Raw genomic sequence first — 21,691 nt, forward strand, 5'->3', positions numbered from 1 at the left:
CCTATTAGATTGTAATCTCTAATAGGAAAAATTCCAAGGAGATGGAAGAGATTATTAGAAAATAGAGGACTATTTAACAGCCTATTAATATGTTTTAGGACAGCTATAATAAGTATTAGAAATAGGGAAATGACTATGGCAATAGAAAATGTTTCTCTGCTTCCATTGTTATTTATCCTCATATTCTGTTTTATGCCATTTCCCCTTTTTTCATCTTTGTCATTCTGACAACAGCACCTCAGTGTTGTTTTAATTTCATTTCTCTTATCAATGATCTGGAGCATTTTTCATATGGCCTTTTGATAGCATTTTTTTTCCTATTTGAAAACTTCCTGCCCATATCTTTTGGACACTTATTTACAGGGGATGGATCTTATTTGTATAGAACATTATTAAATGCTTATTAGCTTATTAATTATGAAAATGTATCACCCAATTTCACATGGGTTAAAGGGAAAAATTTTAATTTTCAGATTTTTCTATTTATCCTATTCATACATAATCAAGTAATTCTTCTTTTAGAGGATTTAAAAGCTACTGTCATGAGCCATCATTAATCAAAGATCTAATAGATGTAAAAAGATCAGAGAGAAAAGTCTTTGAGTTGTTGTTAAAGGAAATAGGTAAGATATCTCTAGCAATTTCACTCTTTTCCAATGAGACTAGCCCTTAATAATTTGCATAGAAAAGAGGAGCATGATAGGGCAAGATAAAAGAAATATCCTTCTCCCGGCATCACTTACCCCTTTTCCAATTTGAGGAAGCAAAGTATTAAGGAAATTTGCTTTTGTCAGGCGTCATGACAGGAACAAGGAACTGACATGAGTTTCTGACCATAATTCAGATGAGAATTAAATTGAATGCTTCAGAAGAGACAGTAAAACATTGACATGGCCACAGGATCATAAATTTAGAGCTTAATTCAAAGAAATGTTCAAAGAACAGAAGTGATATCAGCCTGGGCATCTGTGCTCTTCTGTGAGGAGCCTAGCCAGGGGAAAAGATTCATTACTCTTTGCTGATCATTTCATCACTTATGGAAGATTGAAAAGAGCTACAACTTTCCAAACTTGGCTGTATCTATAGTATTGTGTTCACTTTGGGGAGCTATATTTTAAGAAGTGATTACTGCTAAGTTTGAAAGTGTCCAGAATAAGGTAAATAGGATGTTTATGACACAAAAGGGCTAGTTTGTGTATCTAAACATATTTAGAATAGAGGAAAAAGAAACTTAGCATGCTCAAATTTGAAAATTCTTTCTGTTGCTGCTGCTGCTGGTGCAGTGAAGTAAATGCATTAGGTGTATATGAAATCCTAACACTAGACATGGCACTGGATATTCCTCCAGATTGGATTACGTCAAAATGCTATTCTCTTTCACCTCTGAGCTTTATTATTGCCAAAGTTGCCAGTTTTCTCACTCTGTCAATCCCTTATATTTTCCACTTAGTTCTTCAAGCCTTTACAATTTGTCACTAGGTTAATGACTAAAAAGGGCCTGGCTCCATAGAAAATGTACAAGAGTTTTAGTTTGCAGAGCCAAATTATCAATATACTTAATAAATGCAGCTTCCAGAACTTATGTGGAAGTTAATGTTCAAAAACTTGACTAAGGTTACTTTTTTTGGGATTTAAACTTAGATTTTTTACCTGTCTAAGAAAAAGAAGTGAATTTATTTTTCCCTTCATCTTCCCAAGACACTATCATTCAGCTTCCTTAAAGGCAAAAACAATTAATATAAACATATAAATAAAATAAAGACAACAGTTATCTTTTTTTTTTCTCAAACTTTATTAGACTTTACTAGATGACACTGAATGATGAACTGCACTGGCTTGTGCATGTCAACAGGAACTTCCACTCTAATTCAGATGGCAGAATCCAAATAACAATAAGCAAAATATTTTATTTTCCACAATAATTTTCATAAGAGTATAATTTTTTGTAGTCTTTCATAGGCTTGGATAAAATAAAGCTACCAGTTCTTTAAAAAAACAAAAAACAAAGACTCAATGACTAATGGTGTGAATCCATAAGTTATTTTGTAAAATATCCCCAAGACTTTGGACTTAAGGATCATTTTTTCATTTGGAATTTGTCACTGTGATTTGACACCTATATTATTCTAACTGCCAGCAGTAAATGAAGCTGAATTTACTAAAATGGAGTAGTACACTCTCTTATACAACACAATACATAAATGTAATAATAAGCAAAAGATTTTTCAAAATTTAGTGTTTAAAAAAAATCTATTAATTTTGAGGTCCTGGCCAGCAGGATTTTGGGCAGAAGGATTTTTTTTCCTTTTCAATTATTTGTACAAGTACATATACAACCTGTTTATATCTTTTTTGAGGACATGATTTAGTGTAGCTTTTAATGATAAATGACACACAACTATGGTACAGATTACAGAAAAGACAAGAGAAGAGGCAGTTTGTGTGGGTCACTTAAAACAAAATATATTGATAGAATTACCCAACATGGACAAATCAATGAAACATATATCAAAAGGCTAAGCAAAAGTTTCAAGTGAATACCTCACATTATCATTCTACAGAGTTTATTTGAAAGGTATATTGTAGGTAAAATATTGCCAAAGATGAGCTTGAGAAAAATCTGTTCTGGAAATGTTATACAGATTATAATTTTTTGAATGTTTTGGCATAAAGTAATTCTGTCCTACTCATAAATAAAGAGCATGATGGTTAAAGGCTGAGAGCTATTTTAACTGTTCAAATGATAATGGGAAGATAGAGTTCTTTGGAATTGCTATGCTCAAAATAATCAGTGCATTTTGGGCTCAGCTTAGTAGATTTAAGAGAAAATTGCAGTTGTACCAATTTAAACTTTTGGTATTTAATGTCATACCTTTTTTTTTTTTCCCCTCACACAACCAACTAAAAATGAGTACCAATATTTTTTTTAAAAATCCAATACTTTATGACATTAAAATTGACTATATTCACTGAAAAAGCATTTCTTTATCACATGAAAGAATATGTAGTTCCCTTTGTGCTTTAAGAGGGAAGCAAACACAACTCTGGCAAAGTTCGTGAATTACCATGGGACTTTTCAGAGTAGAAATAAATCTAACTTAATGAAATAATAAGGCACCAATAAAGGATTTAAAAATGTTAATTCTATTTATACAAAGCACCAAAAGTTAAGGGTTGAAGGGAAGAGACTTTAGCATTAATGGAAAATGAGTATTATATCCAATTTCTAAGCATTTAATTATTATTTTTTCTTTCTTTTATTAAATATTACACAAACACATTTTTATAATGATACATACCTTACTTAATATCCTGAAAATTTTATTCATTGAAACCAATGTGCAGTTCTAAAAATTTTAAATATTGTAATAATGTGGAAGTAAAAAGTGGCTCTGGACAAAATCCAGCTCCATAGCAATGTAAATTCCTTATTTTTGAATATTTTCATAAAAGCAAAAGCTAAAGTTTTCTTCCACTTCTCCAATTCTCTTGAGAATATTTTCAACTCACGTTTATAGATTGTATTTTATTGTAATTATAGCTAGCGCATGGTTTCATCTAAATAGAATAGTGAATTACTGAAAATCTGATGCCATCTGATACAATATATGAAAGACTGAGAAAGAAATCACAAAATTGTCTTTTGTATGAGGAAACAAGGAAAAGAAGAATATCATTCTCAAGGCACATTCTGATATCGAACCCCAAAATACCACAAATTGTTATATTAGTCTGATTGAAAAACAATCCCCCTGCCTTTTTTTTTTTTTTTTTTTTTTTTCTGATTCAGACCTATGATTTCATTGGTATAGGCAACTCCCCTGTGGCTTACTATAGAGTACTGAGAAAGTTAAGTGTCAGGAGTAGGATTTTAATCTTCATTATCTGGTGCTCAAGTCTAGCACTCTGTCCACTATGTCACAATGCTTCTAATTTATGACCATATCTTTATCATCTACTTTAAACATAGGACAAATATTTTGAAATTCTAAGGTCCGGGCGGGTGGAGTAGGAAGGATAGGTTTTAGTAGGTTGGTAGGATTTATTTTTTCATGATTAATTATTGTTTTTGTTTCTTAGAACAGGTACTTTACAATAACCCCCCAATATATAATGTATTATAACTTACTAACAATTCTTATTATGCCAGTGTTCTTTGTATTTGTAGTGTAAAAGAATATTATCTGATTTCTCTCGAGTGTCCCACATCTTTTTATATGTGGTCTCTCAAAACTTAGTGGCAGAATGTTGAAGATGAGTCTTATGGAAAATGAAAGGGAGAACATAAATGTTGCTTAAGAAAATATCAGCTCCAATCCTATAGATGATATCTATTAAGGTCTTTTAAAGATTTTATACTCTCAGTTACTACACAGTAGGACTAAGATGGTCAAATAGAAAAATTAAGGTACCGAGGAGTAGCAATATGTAACTTTCTTTTTAAAGCATTAGAAATGTATATGTATAAAAAGGGTATTTTTCCTCTTATGTTGTCTGAATGGAAGAAGACATATTTAAGGAGCTCTTTTTATTTCCTTCATTCACATTCCTCAGCTTCTTGCCCTGTATCTGAAAAATAAATTATTAATGAAGATATAATAATTGTTTCAGGACAAGAGTGTCTCTTAGAAATGACCGCCAGTAGAAATCTTGGAGTTCAAATAGAAGCTGACTAAAAGAAGTGATAGGAAAAGTGCTAAGATTCCTGAGTGACTACTGTGTAATTATTTTTAAACTACTAAAGAGATTGTACCAAGTTTAGACTCTTCTCTAATCTCCTTTCTCACATCCCAACGGGGGAAAAAGGGAGGATGTTAGAAGGCTCTTAGCACCAATATACTACTTGGCCCATGAGGTTAATGCAGTAAAAAGAGACATTCAGTAAACTGGCATGCTTTTTTCCCCTCTAATTTTTCAATTGTGAAAAGGAAACCCAGGTCAGCTTTCATGTCACTGTTTTAGCACTTCCTGATTCTAAATTCAGGTAAATGAGAACATAATGTATCTAATAAGCATATAACTTGAACTCTCCTCCAAGTTAAGTACTACTTTTCCCTTCCAAATCTCAACTCATCTTCAAATTTGCTGCTTAACTGGCACCATTGTTTAGGAGCTAGGTACATAATAAAAATCCTTTCTGTTAGCATAGTAATAAAAAGTCTGACTAAATGCAAACAACATTTTTATGGGGAAATGCCCTCAGAATTTGGGATAAAAGAACATTTCTTTGCAGTATTCCCACACCAGACCAAGCCACTGTCTGAGCTAAGAGCAGAAAATCTATCAAGCTGGAACATAGAAAAGAGGAATAAAGACTTTATTTATGGAGTAAGGGTCTTAGATTTTCTACAAGTCTGAAGACATATTCAGTTTAATCCTCAAAATCATTTCTTAGTTCTGGCTAGTACCCTACCCTCAAAGTCTTTTTCTTTTTCATGCCTTGGAGATTGAACCACCGGGTTTACTCTCTGCTGATACTATCTATTGCTCTTGACCAAGGTTTCTTATTTTCCTGGCTCATTACAGAACAGAATGTAATTTCAGAGCTTCCCTATTTGCTTCGGGGTTAGGAAGATCCCAAGGAAAAGCAGAGGAGAAGGAAGAGGATTTTAAGTGGCCACTGGCCATTTTCAATGTATAGAAGGATATAGATCGATCAGAGCCTGTACTTTGATGTCTTTGTTCAGATTACTGCTTTAAAATCGATTCGGTTCATACTTTCCTAGGAAATGGGGAACATTTCTCAATGTTGCCATTTGTACCAATAGGAAGGAAAATATTTCCATTCATTCTTAATACTGGTTTTTTTCTTTCCAAGTTAAATAAGGATTAGTTATAAATTATTTTAATTTCTGGAGCAATTACAATTCAACCACAAAGCAATTTTTTTATCTGAATTTAATTTTTCTAGATTTAGCAGCAATTACAAAGATAAGAAAGAATTTGCCCTACATTTAATAGGATAGCAACAGGTGGCAACTACTAAAGACTAGAATAAGTAAGGATTTTTATGAGAAAAAAACTGCTATGTGCTATTTATTGCCCTACACAATTGGGGGAGGAAAGTTGTTTGATGTTAATTAAAGAAAAAAAGCGGCACATGATCAAAAATTAATGGGATGGAATCAGTGATACAAAGGAAAAAAGACATCTTTTTCTTTGTCATTTATATTTGCCTTATATGCCTAAGTTTTCCTTTTAACTTATACTAAGTAATCAACTTACATGAGAATGCTTCTTGAAAGACCACATGTAATAATATTACCCTGTACTTTTTACTGTTTATTGCATTTTAGGTAAAGAACATAGTTTTTAGAAGATGGTTACCATCAGTTCAAAAGGAAGCCCAGTGGTTTTACAAATAATTGGCTACCTTTTTTTTTTTTTTTCAGTGATTGCTAAGGCAAATGGCTTTCTTATTTGAACTTTACTTCAATAAAAGCACATGCAATTAATATTTGCCCTGCTGAAACATTAGACCTATATTAAAACCCACTTACATTTATTAGGGTTTGCACTTTCATTGGTATGTAGAGTTGAGAAACTTCTACTACTGAAGTAGATTAGCAACTGCACTGAATGTTAAAAGTCTTGAGAGTTCCCTGGGCCATTAAGAGACTTGTGACTTGTGAAGGGTCACAAATGTATCAGAGGCAGATCCTGAAACTATCCATTGTGTACTTCTTCTCAAAACTCCATTGTAACTTGGTTATAGACACAATGATGTTGACTTGGATGGACAAGAAGTTTAATTACATATACAGAACCATGACAACTACATAAAGAAATGCCTACTAGGACAATTAGAGTGTAACATGTATGTTAGTCTTAGCTTCTAAAGCTAGTCTTAAGGGAATGAAGGAGTGGTCTTTTGTTTTCTAATTTTTAAATTTTAAAAAGTCAAATTTTAAATTCATAGTTTGCCTAAAAAAGTATCATCTCGGATCATGAAATAGCCAAAAATGTCAGACTTGCTTGCTTCAAATTAATTGTATGCATCAATGTTTTCCATATTCTATCTCCATTAAAAATTCAACTTGTGGAAAGACATGGTCTCCCAACTTCTTTGCTTCCCTGAGACCTCTTTCCTTTGCTTCCTCCTATTTTGACACATGATAGGGATTTTAGGTTTGTGTACTCAGAAAGGACCAAGAACTTATTGTAAGTAATAATAAGAAACAGTAAGCAATAAACATAATTGGAAATTCAACATGTTTGAATTAGCTGTTGGTAGTTATAATTTTTTTTTTATTAGAGGAAATCTAGTTGCTGTATTCTTTAATAAAGGGCCTTGTTGCACCATTTTCTTACAATGAGATTATAAAGGGCATCAAATGTTTTCAAATAAATACTCCAACTAGGTTATTAATAAACATTGTATCTATCATGGAACTTCTGATACAAATTGTTAGGATTAAGTTTTCTATCTGTCTAATATTTCAACCATTTTTACCCTAAAAGTTTTCTTGGTTCAGGTGACATAGACTTTCAATGGTGTGTCCCTTTCATCTGTTTTACAGCTTTAATTTTTGTTTGGAAGTAAAAAATAAAGTGTAAAACATTTGTAACCTCTTCTACATTCTCTTAAGAAAACAAAATATGCATTTTGAATAGCCAATGGAAAAATATTTTTAAACCAATTTTGCATAGCTTTATAAACCCCATCTTCATAATAATCTAATTATTCAAGTGGCACAGAGTACTTTAAAGGACTTTAAAGTGCATTTGCTAACTTTAAGGCTATATTTATATTGTGTTCTTAAGAAAAATAAAATAAATTCACTACAAATGGTATAGAATTCAGTGACAAAAATGAATCAATCACCTTTCATTCTCTGAAACAAAATAGGGCTAAACACAGGTTTTGATATGACAACTTGAATTTTAAGGCATATAATTCATTTTGTGTAAGAATTTAAAATATTACTATGGCTTTTAGTATGAAAGTTCTTATGGGATTCAGTAAGAAAGAAAACTTATTTTAAATACAGTGTTATCCATTTTTTTAACCTTTTAAAAATATAAATACAAATATAACAAGCAGCAATAAAATCAAGAATTAAAAACATTCTATGTAATATACAAGTAGTTTTATCAGCTTGGTAGGAATACTCTAGCTTTCAACACATGCAGAGAAAGTAAGAAAAGAATACTGTTTTCCTTTGTATAATATGTCAGAAATCTATTTTTTTTTTCATTGTTTCTTCAGTAAGAAGTGTGTTTCTATGGGGTGGAAGTTAAGGAGTAAGAATAGCAGGGAGTAACCAAAAGGAATAGCAGAAGTGAAGAAAATAAAGGATATTACAAAGTGAGGGATTTAGGGGAGCAGTAAGGCCACCCATTCAAAAAGGAAGGGCTGGGAGATGCAGGTAGCTATAGTTTCATGGGCACCACTGAATCTTGATACCTCAGCAGCAAGAATACAATCAGATAGAAGCTTGTAACCCTTGGTATCTTGGATTGTATCCTGTCTGTCCAGGTGTCAGGATACATTACCTTCTATCAGGAAATCTAAGCCACAGAAAATAAATGATGTCTGTGCCAGAACATCAAAAATATACAGATTTTCTCTTAACCTCAGTCACAAAGAATCTTAATGGGCTAAAATAAATGTTACATCATCACTTGATATATTGTGAAGAAAATCAACATAGCCAGAGACCTTGCAAGTATGAAGTATTCCACACTCCATCTTGATACTTCTTGAATTAGTCTGGCTTTTTATGGCAATAACAAAATCAAGTAACATTAATCTACTAACATTTTAATAGACTTAATAATAGTAAGAATGAATGACACAGTGAGACAATAAATGTGAAAATGGTAATATGTTGGGAAAAGTATTCTCAGTTCTAAAGTAATTTTTATTTCTAAAAATTCATTATTTCAATAGATTACTTTAAAAAACAATGAGGCAACCTAACAATTATACCTTTGCTTTGTCAAACTATTGGCATCCACTCGTATTTTTTTTAAAACAGAAAAGATGAAAATTTTCTTCTAGCTCCTTATTTTGGCAAGGTATCCAATTTGAATAACTGAGTAGATGAAATGTATATGGAAAATAAGCACCCTGTTCTTAAAACAAAAATGCAAGTATAACATTCTTCTAGATTGTCTTTTTAGTTTCTTTAGGAGAATGATAGAAAAGCACATGCTATGCATAATTTACAATAGTCATTTAATTTTTTTTGGCAAATGCCTTTAGATATGAAATAAAATGCCACAACTAAATACAAGGCAGAAACCAAATTTTTTTCCTCTACTTGATTACACTAAAACACTAAAAAAGATATTTTTGTAAACATGCTACTAAAATTTTTCTAACAGTGGACTTTTTGAAAAATTAAAATTCACACACAAGTTACAGATAGGGTTTTACCCTCAATGATGGCACTAAAGTAAAAATAAAAAATTACTTTCATTTTCTTTTTTTAAGCTCTTCATTATACTACCACCAAAACTCAGAAATTATTACTTCAAGCTACTTGAAAGAAAAGGGTAGGTATATCAACTTTCTGCTGTGACAAATGTATAAATTAATTTTTTAAAAATTAATAAAACAGAATAATGGAAATCCTGTGCAACCAAATGCAGAAACAATTCAAAGTACTAAAAGTTTTTACTGATTTCATATCAGACACCAACTTTACCATCCAGAAGTTGGAAAGTTTTCTAAATAATATAAAAATACCCCCCTAAAGATAAGTTATTTAAAGGAAGGAATACAAATCCCTGAGTAAGCCATAGACAACAGATATAATGGACCTAAGAAAATAGATTATCTAGGACCAGTTATATACTATTCAACTAGTCTATATGTGTGCATACAATTATATGCAACCATAAAAAGATTTTACATAAACATATATATGTATAACATACATATGTACATTCATATATGCACACATACAAGATTGAGGGCAAATGCTTATATACATAAATTATAAAAACAAAGGCCCAAGTCAGGAAAATATGCATTGCAAAGATACAAGTTTAAGACATATAAATATATGGGTTTTATTTGGAAACCCTTTCAAACTTGGTACTATTTGAAACAATAGTACTACTTTTCTTATATGAAGTTTACTCTTTCAAAAGATGTTTTTCCAAAACCATTAAGGGATAGTACATCTTCACTATGAAATGGATGATTACTCCAGGAGGCCTATTATGCCCACACAGTACATTAAATGAGAAAAATTGAAAGCAAACTAGAATTCATTAACTCAGCCCAAAATGACACTTTCTCCCAACATTTGGAGTCCAATAAAGAGCAACTATGTGTATGGATATCAAGTGTTTCAAAAAGGGAATTGACACTGATCAATGAAATGTTATATCCATGGTATACAAGCTAGGTTTTAAAGTTGTGGAGGCAGTTATGAAGAACTTAAGCTTCTTGGACTCCATTTTGTTCACTCTGCTGGTGAACTTTCATGATTAAAACAAGGGTTGGCAAATATTAATCTATATCTCTTTGTTCTTGAAGAAACTGGGGATCTGAAACACTTCCAGAAACATTTTCCTTCATTTATTTTCTCCATTTTCTTCTCTAGCAGCAGATTTGGGGTTTTGTTTGTTTACTTTTTTAAAGTATATAACCATGATCACAGGAACCTTGTTTTTAGTGAACCCCTTCCATAAAAATATCACTAATACACTAACAAAAGTTTGAACAGCAGGTATGAGACTTACATCAGAAAACAAATCTTGTTTCTATGAAAAGTCCAAGATCAAATAAAGGAGGGAGAGGAAAGAATACAGAACTTTAATCTTAAGTATAATTCTTTAGGACCACAATTTAAAATTTTTCTGATTCTATAAATGATTTTTAGATTTAAAGCAGTTTTCATTTCAAATAAAACCTATTCTTTGGATTGACTAATGAAATTCTCATGCATTTTCATGGAAATTCATATTGTTCTATGCACAATAAAGTATGCACCAAAAGGAAAATAAGGAGCATTTTTTTCCAGCACTAAGCTTCTTAGACCATTATATCAATTCTATTGGTCCACAAAGTTTGATATTTTATTAAATTACATTATCTTTTTTTTTTTTTTTAATAGTAAGAGGATATTTCTTGGATATCTTCCACATTGATCTTTGTATATTCTGAGCTAACAGAAAACTTAAGTCCAATCTAAAACAGCCCTATGACAATATGGAAGAATATTGTAGTACCATGTGACTGGACAACTATTGTGTTATTGGGACCAACTCTAATACATATTTCTTTGCATATCTACATAAGAGTTTCACTAAGCCACATGCTCCTTCTTCTTAATTTGTTTTCATTAGTTCCCTCTTAGGCACTGAGATTTTTGGCAACTGCAACTCCTGCCAAATGGCTGAATCACACTGCTTGGTCCATAGGTAGAAATAAATGGATAATACGATGAGCCTCTGTCTTCTAAAATTTGACTTTGCTTAATGGTAGACGTGGACATGAGCTATTCAGAGCAAGTCTCAAAAGATGAGCAGAAGATTCAGTGTTCAGGACATAAAGACATTTTAAATTATTTTCATCTATTTTTCATAGAAATCCTAAACAGACAAGCTGCATGTTGTTAACAAAAATGCTTTCTTAATAGGACAATAGGAAGGGTTATAGTTTAAATATAGAAGTCTATGAAAGTAACCTGGAGAGCAGCTCCTTGATTTTTTTTTAAAGCAGCAATCAGAAAGGGAGAAAGGAGGAGGCTACCATTTTTGGAGTGCACCATAGCAAGGAGGCATTTGGGCCTGCAGCAGTGAACCAAGAGAAGAGGAGATGGCAAAAAGTCCCTCTCAGTTTTCAGGATGGTGACTTTTTATGGATGCCCATGTTCTTCATTGCACCATTTTGTATAACTCTTGACAGAGCTCAGATCAGTGCGGATGAAAAAAGTTTGCTTTTCACCAGGGCATACCTGTCCGTGATCTTTTTCTTTGCTTTTTACAAAGGCAATAGATGGGAAATACAAATAAACCTGAAAAAAAAAACCAACAATATTATTAGATAATGATATATTTTATATCATGAAGTTTTTTTTTTTTAATGATTGATAAACTATACATAAACTATCCTTTTAATGTTGTTCAAAATTTATTCAACATTGAAAATCCTTTCTAATTTGTGAGAGATCAAAACCTCCACCCTCAAGTTGTTAAAGACTATACCTATTTTACAAGGATGTACTTTTAGGGAAGTTAAAATGCTATTTCATATCCTGTACTATCAATTTTCTTAGACTATATGGACAGTTGACTTGATCGCAAGCACCTTCTTCCTTTGAATAAATCTATTATGACATTTTAAATTTTATTTAAATGAAAATATTTGACTCTTTAAATATATAATAAGGTAAGACCTCAAAAGTTTATTAAAAATAACTTTCCGGGACCAAATATTTTATTTAAATTTTTTTCTTTAAATAAATACACAATAATACAATAGATTTCATATGTTACTTCCTTGTTGTGACTATTTTCATATTAAATACTATTTTTACATAGGTCACTTTCAGTTAAAATAAATGTCTAAAGAGTAGATTCTTATTCCTTTGATGTGAGTCAAAAAAATTAATTTCCCAAACCATTATGCCTATAGTTATGAAAAAGAGAAAATTTGATAGTAAATTATTCATTAAACTAAATCTACTGCCTCCACTAAATCTTATGCTCATGTCCCATGATGACCTGGATCTGGCCCTTGTTCTCCAAGGCTATTCCAAAAGAGGCAAGCACTAGAAGGGCTTATCATGGCTTTAAATACAAATCCAGTAACAATCTATATTTCTCATCATGGTATTTGACTAGCCAGTTGAAGAATTGACCATCTCCATAAAGTTTGCCAGAAGATGATGATATATTTTGAACACAGCAACTCATGAAAATCTATCTTCTTGGTAGTGGCACTGCAGGGTCACAATATGTGCATCATAATGAAATTCTAGGGTTTTTTTTAAAGCACTAAAATAGACTATTTAAAAAAAATCAAACCTATTACTTCATTGGTGTAGGCAACTTCTATTAATACAGATAGACTATTTCTATTGATATAGATAGATCTTGTATGCAGTTTGCAGTTTCAGAGAATTCTCTGGAGTTATTGAGAGGTTAAGTGACTTAACTATGGTGATAAAGTCAGGATATTATCAGAGGTACTCACATCTTTCTGCCCTTTGAGACCAGCTTTCTATCTCCTATACTATACTTCCACTAAGCCTGAACTTAATAATTACAATTAAGAGGAGCTCATATTTATATAGTGTTTTAAAAGTATACAAAGCACTTTACTCAAAAAAAAAATATATCATTTGATTAATTGGAGAGATGAAGTATCTTTTGCCAAAGGACCTAAAACTTGTATCAGGATTGGGATTCTATGACTATTGCTCTTAATAATCAGGGGATGACTATTTTCCCAGATAATTTTCCTATTACTAGAATAAATTCAATTCTTTCAAATAGTCAACAGAAATATATGCATGTCACAATAAGTGATTCCTGTTCCTTCTTCTCATGTTTTCATCATTCTTAAAGAGTTCCCATCTCTGTAACATATAATCGAGGAAAAAAAATTAACCTTACCTATTACAACGGCTATGGCCCCAAGTGCCAGTCCCAAAACCAATATCAGAGGTGCAATGATTAATTTTCCAGCTGAAAAAAAAAAGTCATAATGAAAAAATTACTATTGATTTATACAACTTTTTTCAACTTTTAATAACTTTATCATTATCATTTATCATTAATACATATGCAGATGAAAATACTCTGTACAAATCTAATTTTCTTTTAAGTTTTTTTTTTTAAATCAGGTTGTCACTTCTATTTATACAAGGAGTTAAAGTGCTTGCTTTAATCCAACAATTTCATAGAACATACATTCACAAAACTTCATAAATATGATTATTATATAGGTAAAACACAAAAACCAGAAAAAATCTTTTAAGATCAGCATCTTCTTGTGTTTAACTTTTACATTAATAACAACACACTTTGTTTATAATCTGAAAAATATTAAAAGCTGATTTATACTCATATTCTGTCTTAGAGGCAAAAACAAAGGATGATGTATTATGTATTTGGCACTTGATGACACCTAATTATATAAGTGCCTGAATCTAGACAACATTTTGAAAATAAAGGGCTTTGATTATAGATAAGCTCCTGGAGATCAAAGCCTGAATGTTTGGATATATATAGTACTGAAAGACGTGTTGTGAGGTCTCTCATAGGCTTTTTTAAACATGGTAGAATAGTGTTACGTTATAATAGACTGCAATATCTTTCACCAAAAACCACCTCTCTTCCAAACTTTCCTATTTTTGTCAAGGGAACCATTATGTTTCTAGTAAACCAGGATCAAAATCTTGGTATCCATTCCTTCATTCTCATTAACAATTAGTTCAAAAGTCTTATTAATTCTACTAATAACACCTCACATCTGTTCTCTTCTCTCTATTCATGTACTCTTCTATTAGTTTGGCTGCTCCTCATTCTATAATAGCCTCCTAATTGGTCTTCTTTCCCAAGTATTTTCCCCACCTCTCTAATTCATTCTTCACAAAGCTTTAAATATGATTCTCCTAAAGACCGATCATGTCACACTCCTGGGCAATAAATTTCAGTGACTTTCCTTCTAAGTCCAAATATAAATACTTCTGTTTGTCCTTTGATGCTCTTCACAACCTGGATTCAACTTACTTTTCCAGCCTGATCATACATCATTTCACTTACTCTTTGATCCAGTCAAATTTGCCTTCTTATACTCCCTCAGACATGACGTTTCTGCCAATGCCTTTGTAGACTGTACTCCATAGTTGGAATGCATTCCCCTTCATTTCTGATTTTAGAATTCCTAATTTCCTTCTTGGTTTTGTTCAAGTACCACCTCTTTTTCTTGATCCTTAGTTCCTAAAGCCTCTATAACAATGTTAGTATTTTGTCTATACTTATCAATGTATGTGTTTTCTCTTTCTATAGAGTGCAAGATCTCTGAGAGGAAGGAATGTTTAATTTTTGTAATTAATAAGGAAAACAATAAATGCTTGCTAATTGATTTCATATTCATATATATGCATATATATAGACAAATACATACAGATATGTGTATGTACACACACACACACACACACACACACACACACACACACACACACACACATATATATATATGTCCAAATGTTTGGAAATAAAAAAGTCTCAAAATCTAGTCCATGGGATAGTACTATGGTTACTGGTTATAGTAATGGAGAAAGGAGTAAATCTTGAGGCAGAAGTCTAAGGGTGTGAAGTACTCAATGATTCTGTTGGATTGAAATATTATTACTTTATCAGATGGAAGTTTCTCATTACACAAAACATTAGTGTTTTGTTTCCTGGATCAAAGAAAAACTTAATCATCTAATTGTAAATTATGTCAATAGTTTCCCCAATGAAATAGGCATGAAATTATGAACTGAAAAACACTATACTTTGAAATTTTAATAAAATATGTGCATAAAGTTTAACTCTGTGAAATACCCAATAACAAAAAGAATAGACTAATGGGTTTTCTGATGTAACCTTATAACTTCTGTACTTTTCAGTTTGTGAGTAGGAAATAAATAATAGTGAACTGCTATTTGTAATGAAATTCTACCCTGTGGATTTGGGAAGAATTTGCCCAGCTTGCTTTGGGGAATTCCTTAATCCATTGTGTGATCATGTTTTGTTTTGACACATTAAAATGGAATAGATGTCAAGTTGCACACAATTTCACGATCAAAATATAGAAAAGTAATGGTGGGATAGTGGTTTTTCTCAAAAAAAATCCAGGGATCTGAGTTCACTGAAAGCTTAATGACAATATTAAATGTCTGCCAAAAAAGCTAATGTAAATTTAGGATGGATTAAGAGAAACATAGTATCCAGAATTAGAAAGGTGATTTGGTGTATTTTGTCTTGGTTAGGTAACAATGGGGAAAACATGCTTGGTTCTGGTTGTTTCAATTTAACAGAAGAGCCAGAAGGATAACTAAAATGATGAAGGATCTTCAGCTGATGACATAATAAGGATCAACTAGAGAAAGTAGGAATATATGTCAAGCAGATAGAGAAAGACATAGTAAGTATTTTCAAGTATATAAAGGGATGCCAATATATTTGACATGTATGAGACTGCCTGCCATCTAGGGGAGGGGATGGAGAGAAGGAAAGGGAAAAGTTGGACAGAAGTGATTGCAAGGGACAATGTTGAAAAATGACCCATGCATATGCTCTGTCAATAAAAAGCTATAATAATCAAAATATACATAAAAAATAAAAATAAAGGGATGCCAAATGGATGAAGGATTTAATTTATTCCTATGACATGCCTTTATTTATGATAAAGGCAAAATCAGTAGCAATGGGTAGAAAATAAAGGTGAATTAAAGGAGAAAAGTTTTTTTTTTTTTTTTTTTTAAATTAGAGATATCCAGAAGTGGAATGGCTTTCCTTGAAAGGAAATGGGTTGTTATGGGCCAGAACTCTGCACTTAAAATAAGGATTCTTACAAGGTACTAAACTCAGTGGAATTGATAATACAATGGTTACTTTAATCCAGCAGTGCTACTATTGGGCTTATATCCCAAGAAAATACTAAGGAAGGGAAAGCGACCTGTATGTGCTAAAATGTTTGTGGCAGCCCTTTTTGTAGTGGCTAGAAACTGGAAAATGAATGGATGTCCATCAATTGGAGAATAGTTGGGTAAATTATGGTATATGAATGTTATGGAATATTATTGTTCTGTAAGAAATGACCAGCAGGATGAATACAGAGAGGTTTGGAGAGACTTACATCAACTGATGCTGAGTGAAACAAGCAGAACTAGGAGATCATTATACACTTCAACAATAATACTGTATGAGGATGTATTCTGATGGAAGTGGATATCTTCAACATAGAGAAGAGTTAATCCAATTCCCATTGATCAATGATAAACAGAATCAGTTACACCCAGAAAAGGAACACTGGGAAATGAGTGTAAACTGTTAGCATTTTTTGTTTTTCTTCCCAGATTATTTTTACCTTCAGAATCCAATTCTTCCTTTGCAACAACAACAAAATTCGGTTCTGCACATATATATTGTACCTAGGATATACTATAACATATTTAATATGAATGGGAATGCCTGCCATCTAGGGAAGGGGGTGGAGGGAAGGAGGGGAAAATTTCGGAACAGAAGGGAGTACAAGGGATAATATTGTAAAAAATTACCTATGCATATGTACTGTCAAAAATGTTATAATTATAAAATTAATAAAAAAAAGATAATGCAATGGTTATCTAGTTTAGCATGGTGATTAATAGTTCTCTAGTTCAGTTTAATTAATATTAATTAATTCATCATTTAAAAATTATGAAATTCCAGGACAAGATCTAGAATAAGGGAAAGGTAATATTAGCAGATACTTATTTCCAAATGAATTATTTAACAGTATTTATGACAAGGTCCATTCTTGTATAAACATGTCATAGACCCTGTAATGAGGGGAGCACTATTAACTTTAAAAGGATATACATAAGAAACAAACTACAAGAAAAAAGCCAGTAATTATTTCATCATTCTTTAGTAACTTTCATCAAAACACTCAATATGTATCAGTGACTTTTTATACAATATTTTGATAAGATCAGTGGATCTACATCTACTCTACCAGCAGCAACATATCATAACTGAAAGACACTGAATAAGAATATAAAATTAACAAATAAAGCTTCCATAGGAAGTGACATTTGCTCTCTTTCTGGAAGTTAGTCAGAAAAAGAATTCATATCTTTATTCTTCTTAAATGTTTTTGAATTCAGATGGTTAGAGTTGGAGAAAAGTTTTATTCTTATTCCAAAGAAGGCCACTCCATCAATATTTCTATTGCAAAGTCATTACAAATTCAGGGTGTATTTCGAAAATCTGAGTACTGGAAGCAAATAGCTGAAATGTTTTAATAGCTTAAAATTGAACAAAAAATTTTAGGATACCAAAAGTCAATTACTCAATCAATCTTTTAAGCTATTAAAGCTTAAAATAGCATTAGGACTTTGGTGACACCCTGTATAATCAATTATCTAGTCAACTTCCAATATCAACCTTAAAATGATGATTACTCCATGGTATATTGAACAACATATTTTTAAAAGGAATAGCTATTCTCATTCTCTTTCTCTCTGCTTCCCCAACATACACACACATATACACACATGTGGGTGCTTTTTTACTTATGTTTTTTCCCCTTAAAAAGACTTATTATTGGCAATCAGCAAAAGGCTATGAAACATAGGTTTTAACACATTACTTTTTCAACAACTAAAATAGAACTTACAGTACATAAATCATACCAACAAAGAATTACAGAATGTCAATGTTAACAGGAATCTCAGATACCTTTTAGTCCAATTCATACCTGAATAATGCCTGTATCTACAGTATTTCAGTTTAATGTCAACATTTACTAAATGTTTATTATATAGAAAAGCTCAGTTGTACACATTGTGTATGCAGAGGCAAACACAAAAAAAAGTTCTTCCCTTCATAGAGCTTACATTGTATTGATGGAAACCAACATGCATTCAAGCTTTAAAAAGGATAATTTGAGGAGAGAACATTAACAAGAGTGGGATCAGGAAGGGCTTTCCATCGGAGGTAGCACTCAAAGGAAATTAGGGATTCAGTGGTGGGGGAAAAAATGAATAAGAAACATGCCAGGCATTGATTCGTGGAAGAAAGGATATCAAATTCAGGAAATACCTAGTAATAATGGTTGGCTAGAATATAAAAGCATAGAGAGGAGAGGAAGATAACAAGAAATAAAACTAGAAAGGTAGGCTTGCAGCCAGGCTGTGTGTATGTGTGTGTGTGGGAAGTTAAAGGCCACATTGAGACATTTGTAAATGATTCTAAAGGAAACAGAATAGCTAGGAGAAGAAATGATGGGAATCTTGGCAGAGCAGGGAGTAAAATTTGTAAAACAATATGTAATGTAGGCTCCAGAGATGGGCACAGTCTGAAATGCTCTAGGTTTTTAGAGAACAGATTTGAAAGGTTCAAGGAAAGGACAGCCAGGATTCCTTGGACTAAAATTTTATAGTTAAATAACCTCAGCAGGCTTGGTAAACTCTCAAGAATAAAATTCTGGTCATAAAGATAAAAACAATTTTATGTGAATGAACAGGAACATCGTTCACCAAATTAAATTTTTTAAAGGATGTCACAAGATCAGAATTGGAAGCAAGCTCATTGGCCTTCTAGAAGAACAAATATCTAAACAAGAATAACCTTTAAATATATCTGATGATTAGTCATCCAGTCTTTGCTTGAAGACCTTCAATGAGTGGGAAATTTTAAAACTTCCCAGGCAGTTTGAGAAGCTTTAATTGTTAAAAAGTTTTTCTTTACCAACTTAAATTTATGTCATTTTTCATTTAAACTATTGTTCCTAGTTTTGCCTTCAGGAGCCAAAGAAAAAGCATTTCAATCTCTCTTCCTCAATTGATAATTCTTCAGAGGCTTGCATACAGCATGATCACCTCCCTAAGTCTTCACTTCTTCAGAATAAATATTCATGTGTTTTTTCTATGTAATGAAAGCTTTCTCCCAGTTGGCACCTTCAGAATTATATTCAAATTATAAATCTCTTTTCTAAAATGTGGCACCAAAACTTAGCACAATACTCCAAAAGTGTATCCATGAGCAGAGTGTATTCTTTCCAATGTTAAGTTTATGTCAAAATGAACTTTTATATATAGCTATTACTTGTCATTGACAAAAACAAAAATGTATTAAAAAAGTTACTTTTTGAACATCATTGCAGAACTTCAAAGTTTCAAAGGTGCACACACACAGGCTAGAAAGGTTTAGAGCTAATTTGCTAAGTATAATATATAGTTTAAAAACACAAGCTGCTTATATTGGGGATTCAGTTTCATATAAAAATCCTTTTGCATTCTTATTTGTACATGGAAGTTATAGTTGCTCGTATTTGTTAAATTCAAAATAACAAAGAAATACTTAGCATAAAAATTTTTCCTAGTATTCCATATTTTCTAGAAGCAATCCTGCATTCTTTGTTGTTTGGTTGGCAGCCCTTGTAGCCAACTCCTGTGGCAAGTTGCTGTAGCAACTGCTTATCTGACACACCTGTTCTGTGCCGAAGGCTTAGTCATAGGGATCTTGATAGCAAGGCTTCACCTATTTATAGCAGGCTTCCTGTCTTGTTATAGGACATTAACTTAGCTACTTCTGACTAGCAACTGGCAGATTCTTTCTAAAGCCTTTTATGCAAAAAAAAAAAAAAAAAAAAAAAAAAAAAAGCAGCAGCCCACAGCTGTGAACTTTAAAATGAATTAAAATGAGTTATTTCTCACCTCCTGCTTCTCTTTTCTTTCCACCAAGAGACTTCACATTAATTCTCATCTTAACTCTTTATTGATCACATCATTATCTAATCATCAGAGGGACACCAAATGAAGTTTTACCTATTTATGCCAACTTTTACTACATTTTCTTTCCATGTGACAATGGACTTGCTTCTTCTGAACAGCATTTAGGACCCATCCCAAAGTTGGGCAAAACAAAGTGTTTAGAAACCTATAAACTTATCCCAATGATAATTTTATTGCTCAAAGAACACTTCTGAAATTGTTTTCAGAGACTGCAATACATTCTTTCTTTTTGATTCAAATCAATCATACAATTTGAGAACATGGAAAGAATTGAGAGATTAGTTGAAGGAACTGAAGATATAAGCCAAGAGATGTAAAGACTCAAGGAAGACATGATAGATGTCTTTTACATATTTGAAGGGCTGTCATGTGAAGTAAAGATTGGATTTGTTTTGTATGGTCAGAAGGCAGAACTAGGAATGATGAGTGGAAGTTGCAAATGGGGAAATACAGGCTTTATGTCAGGAAATAATTGTTAATAATTAGATCTGTCTATTAGTGGCATGGATTGCCTCAAGAAGCAATGTTTCCTTTATTTGGAAGTCTTTAACCAAAAGATAGATGATCATTTATCAAATATCTTACACTGGGGATCCTTTGATGTTTGTATTTATTTATTTTTTAGTTTATTAAATATTTCTCAATTACATGTAAAACTAAATTACATGTAATACTTTTTTTATAATTATTTTTTTAAAATCTTCCTCGAGAAGGTAAGTAATTTGATTTCATTTCATTTTTATAGGTGCAAAATATATTTCCATATTTCCTATTTACCAAAACATTATCTATTTACCAGCACATTATCCAAAACATATTTACCATGTTACAAAAATGCAAACAAAAATGAATATAAAGACAATTTGTAAAAAAAAACAAACAAACAAACAAAAAAAAAAACAGAAAAAACCCACACGCTTCAATCTACAAGAGTTCATAAACTCTCTTTCTGGAAGATAGAATTTTTCACTGAGTCCTTTGGAATTGTTTTGGATCATTGCCTTGATTAGAATATTTCACATTTTATCATATAATATTGCTGCCATTATGTACAATATTCTCCTGGTTCTTCTAACTTCACTTTGTATTAGTTCATGTCTTCTCACATTTATTGAAATCATCCTGCTCAAACTTTCTTATAGCGAGTAGTATTCTATCATAATCATACCACAACTTTTTCAGCCTTCCCCATTTGATAAATATTCCCTTGATGTCCAATTCTTTGTCACCATAAA

General features: G+C 31.8%; 1 protein-coding gene across 1 annotated transcript in view; it reads right to left on the minus strand.

Moving 5' to 3' along the window:
* Positions 1–11,052: 11,052 nt before the first annotated feature.
* The window catches only part of RNF217 (ring finger protein 217), a 139,525-nt gene continuing 128,886 nt past the window's right edge, over positions 11,053–21,691 (minus strand). Inside the window, exons 5-6 of the mRNA XM_074309949.1 lie at positions 13,579–13,650; positions 11,053–11,975 (exon numbers count right to left, since the gene is read on the minus strand). Coding sequence (XP_074166050.1) covers positions 11,902–11,975; positions 13,579–13,650 — 146 coding nt within the window. The 3' untranslated portion in view covers positions 11,053–11,901. The remainder of the gene's footprint in view (positions 11,976–13,578; positions 13,651–21,691) is intronic.

This window comes from Sminthopsis crassicaudata, chromosome 4 (assembly GCF_048593235.1).
Source record: "Sminthopsis crassicaudata isolate SCR6 chromosome 4, ASM4859323v1, whole genome shotgun sequence".
Taxonomy (NCBI): domain Eukaryota; kingdom Metazoa; phylum Chordata; class Mammalia; order Dasyuromorphia; family Dasyuridae; genus Sminthopsis; species Sminthopsis crassicaudata.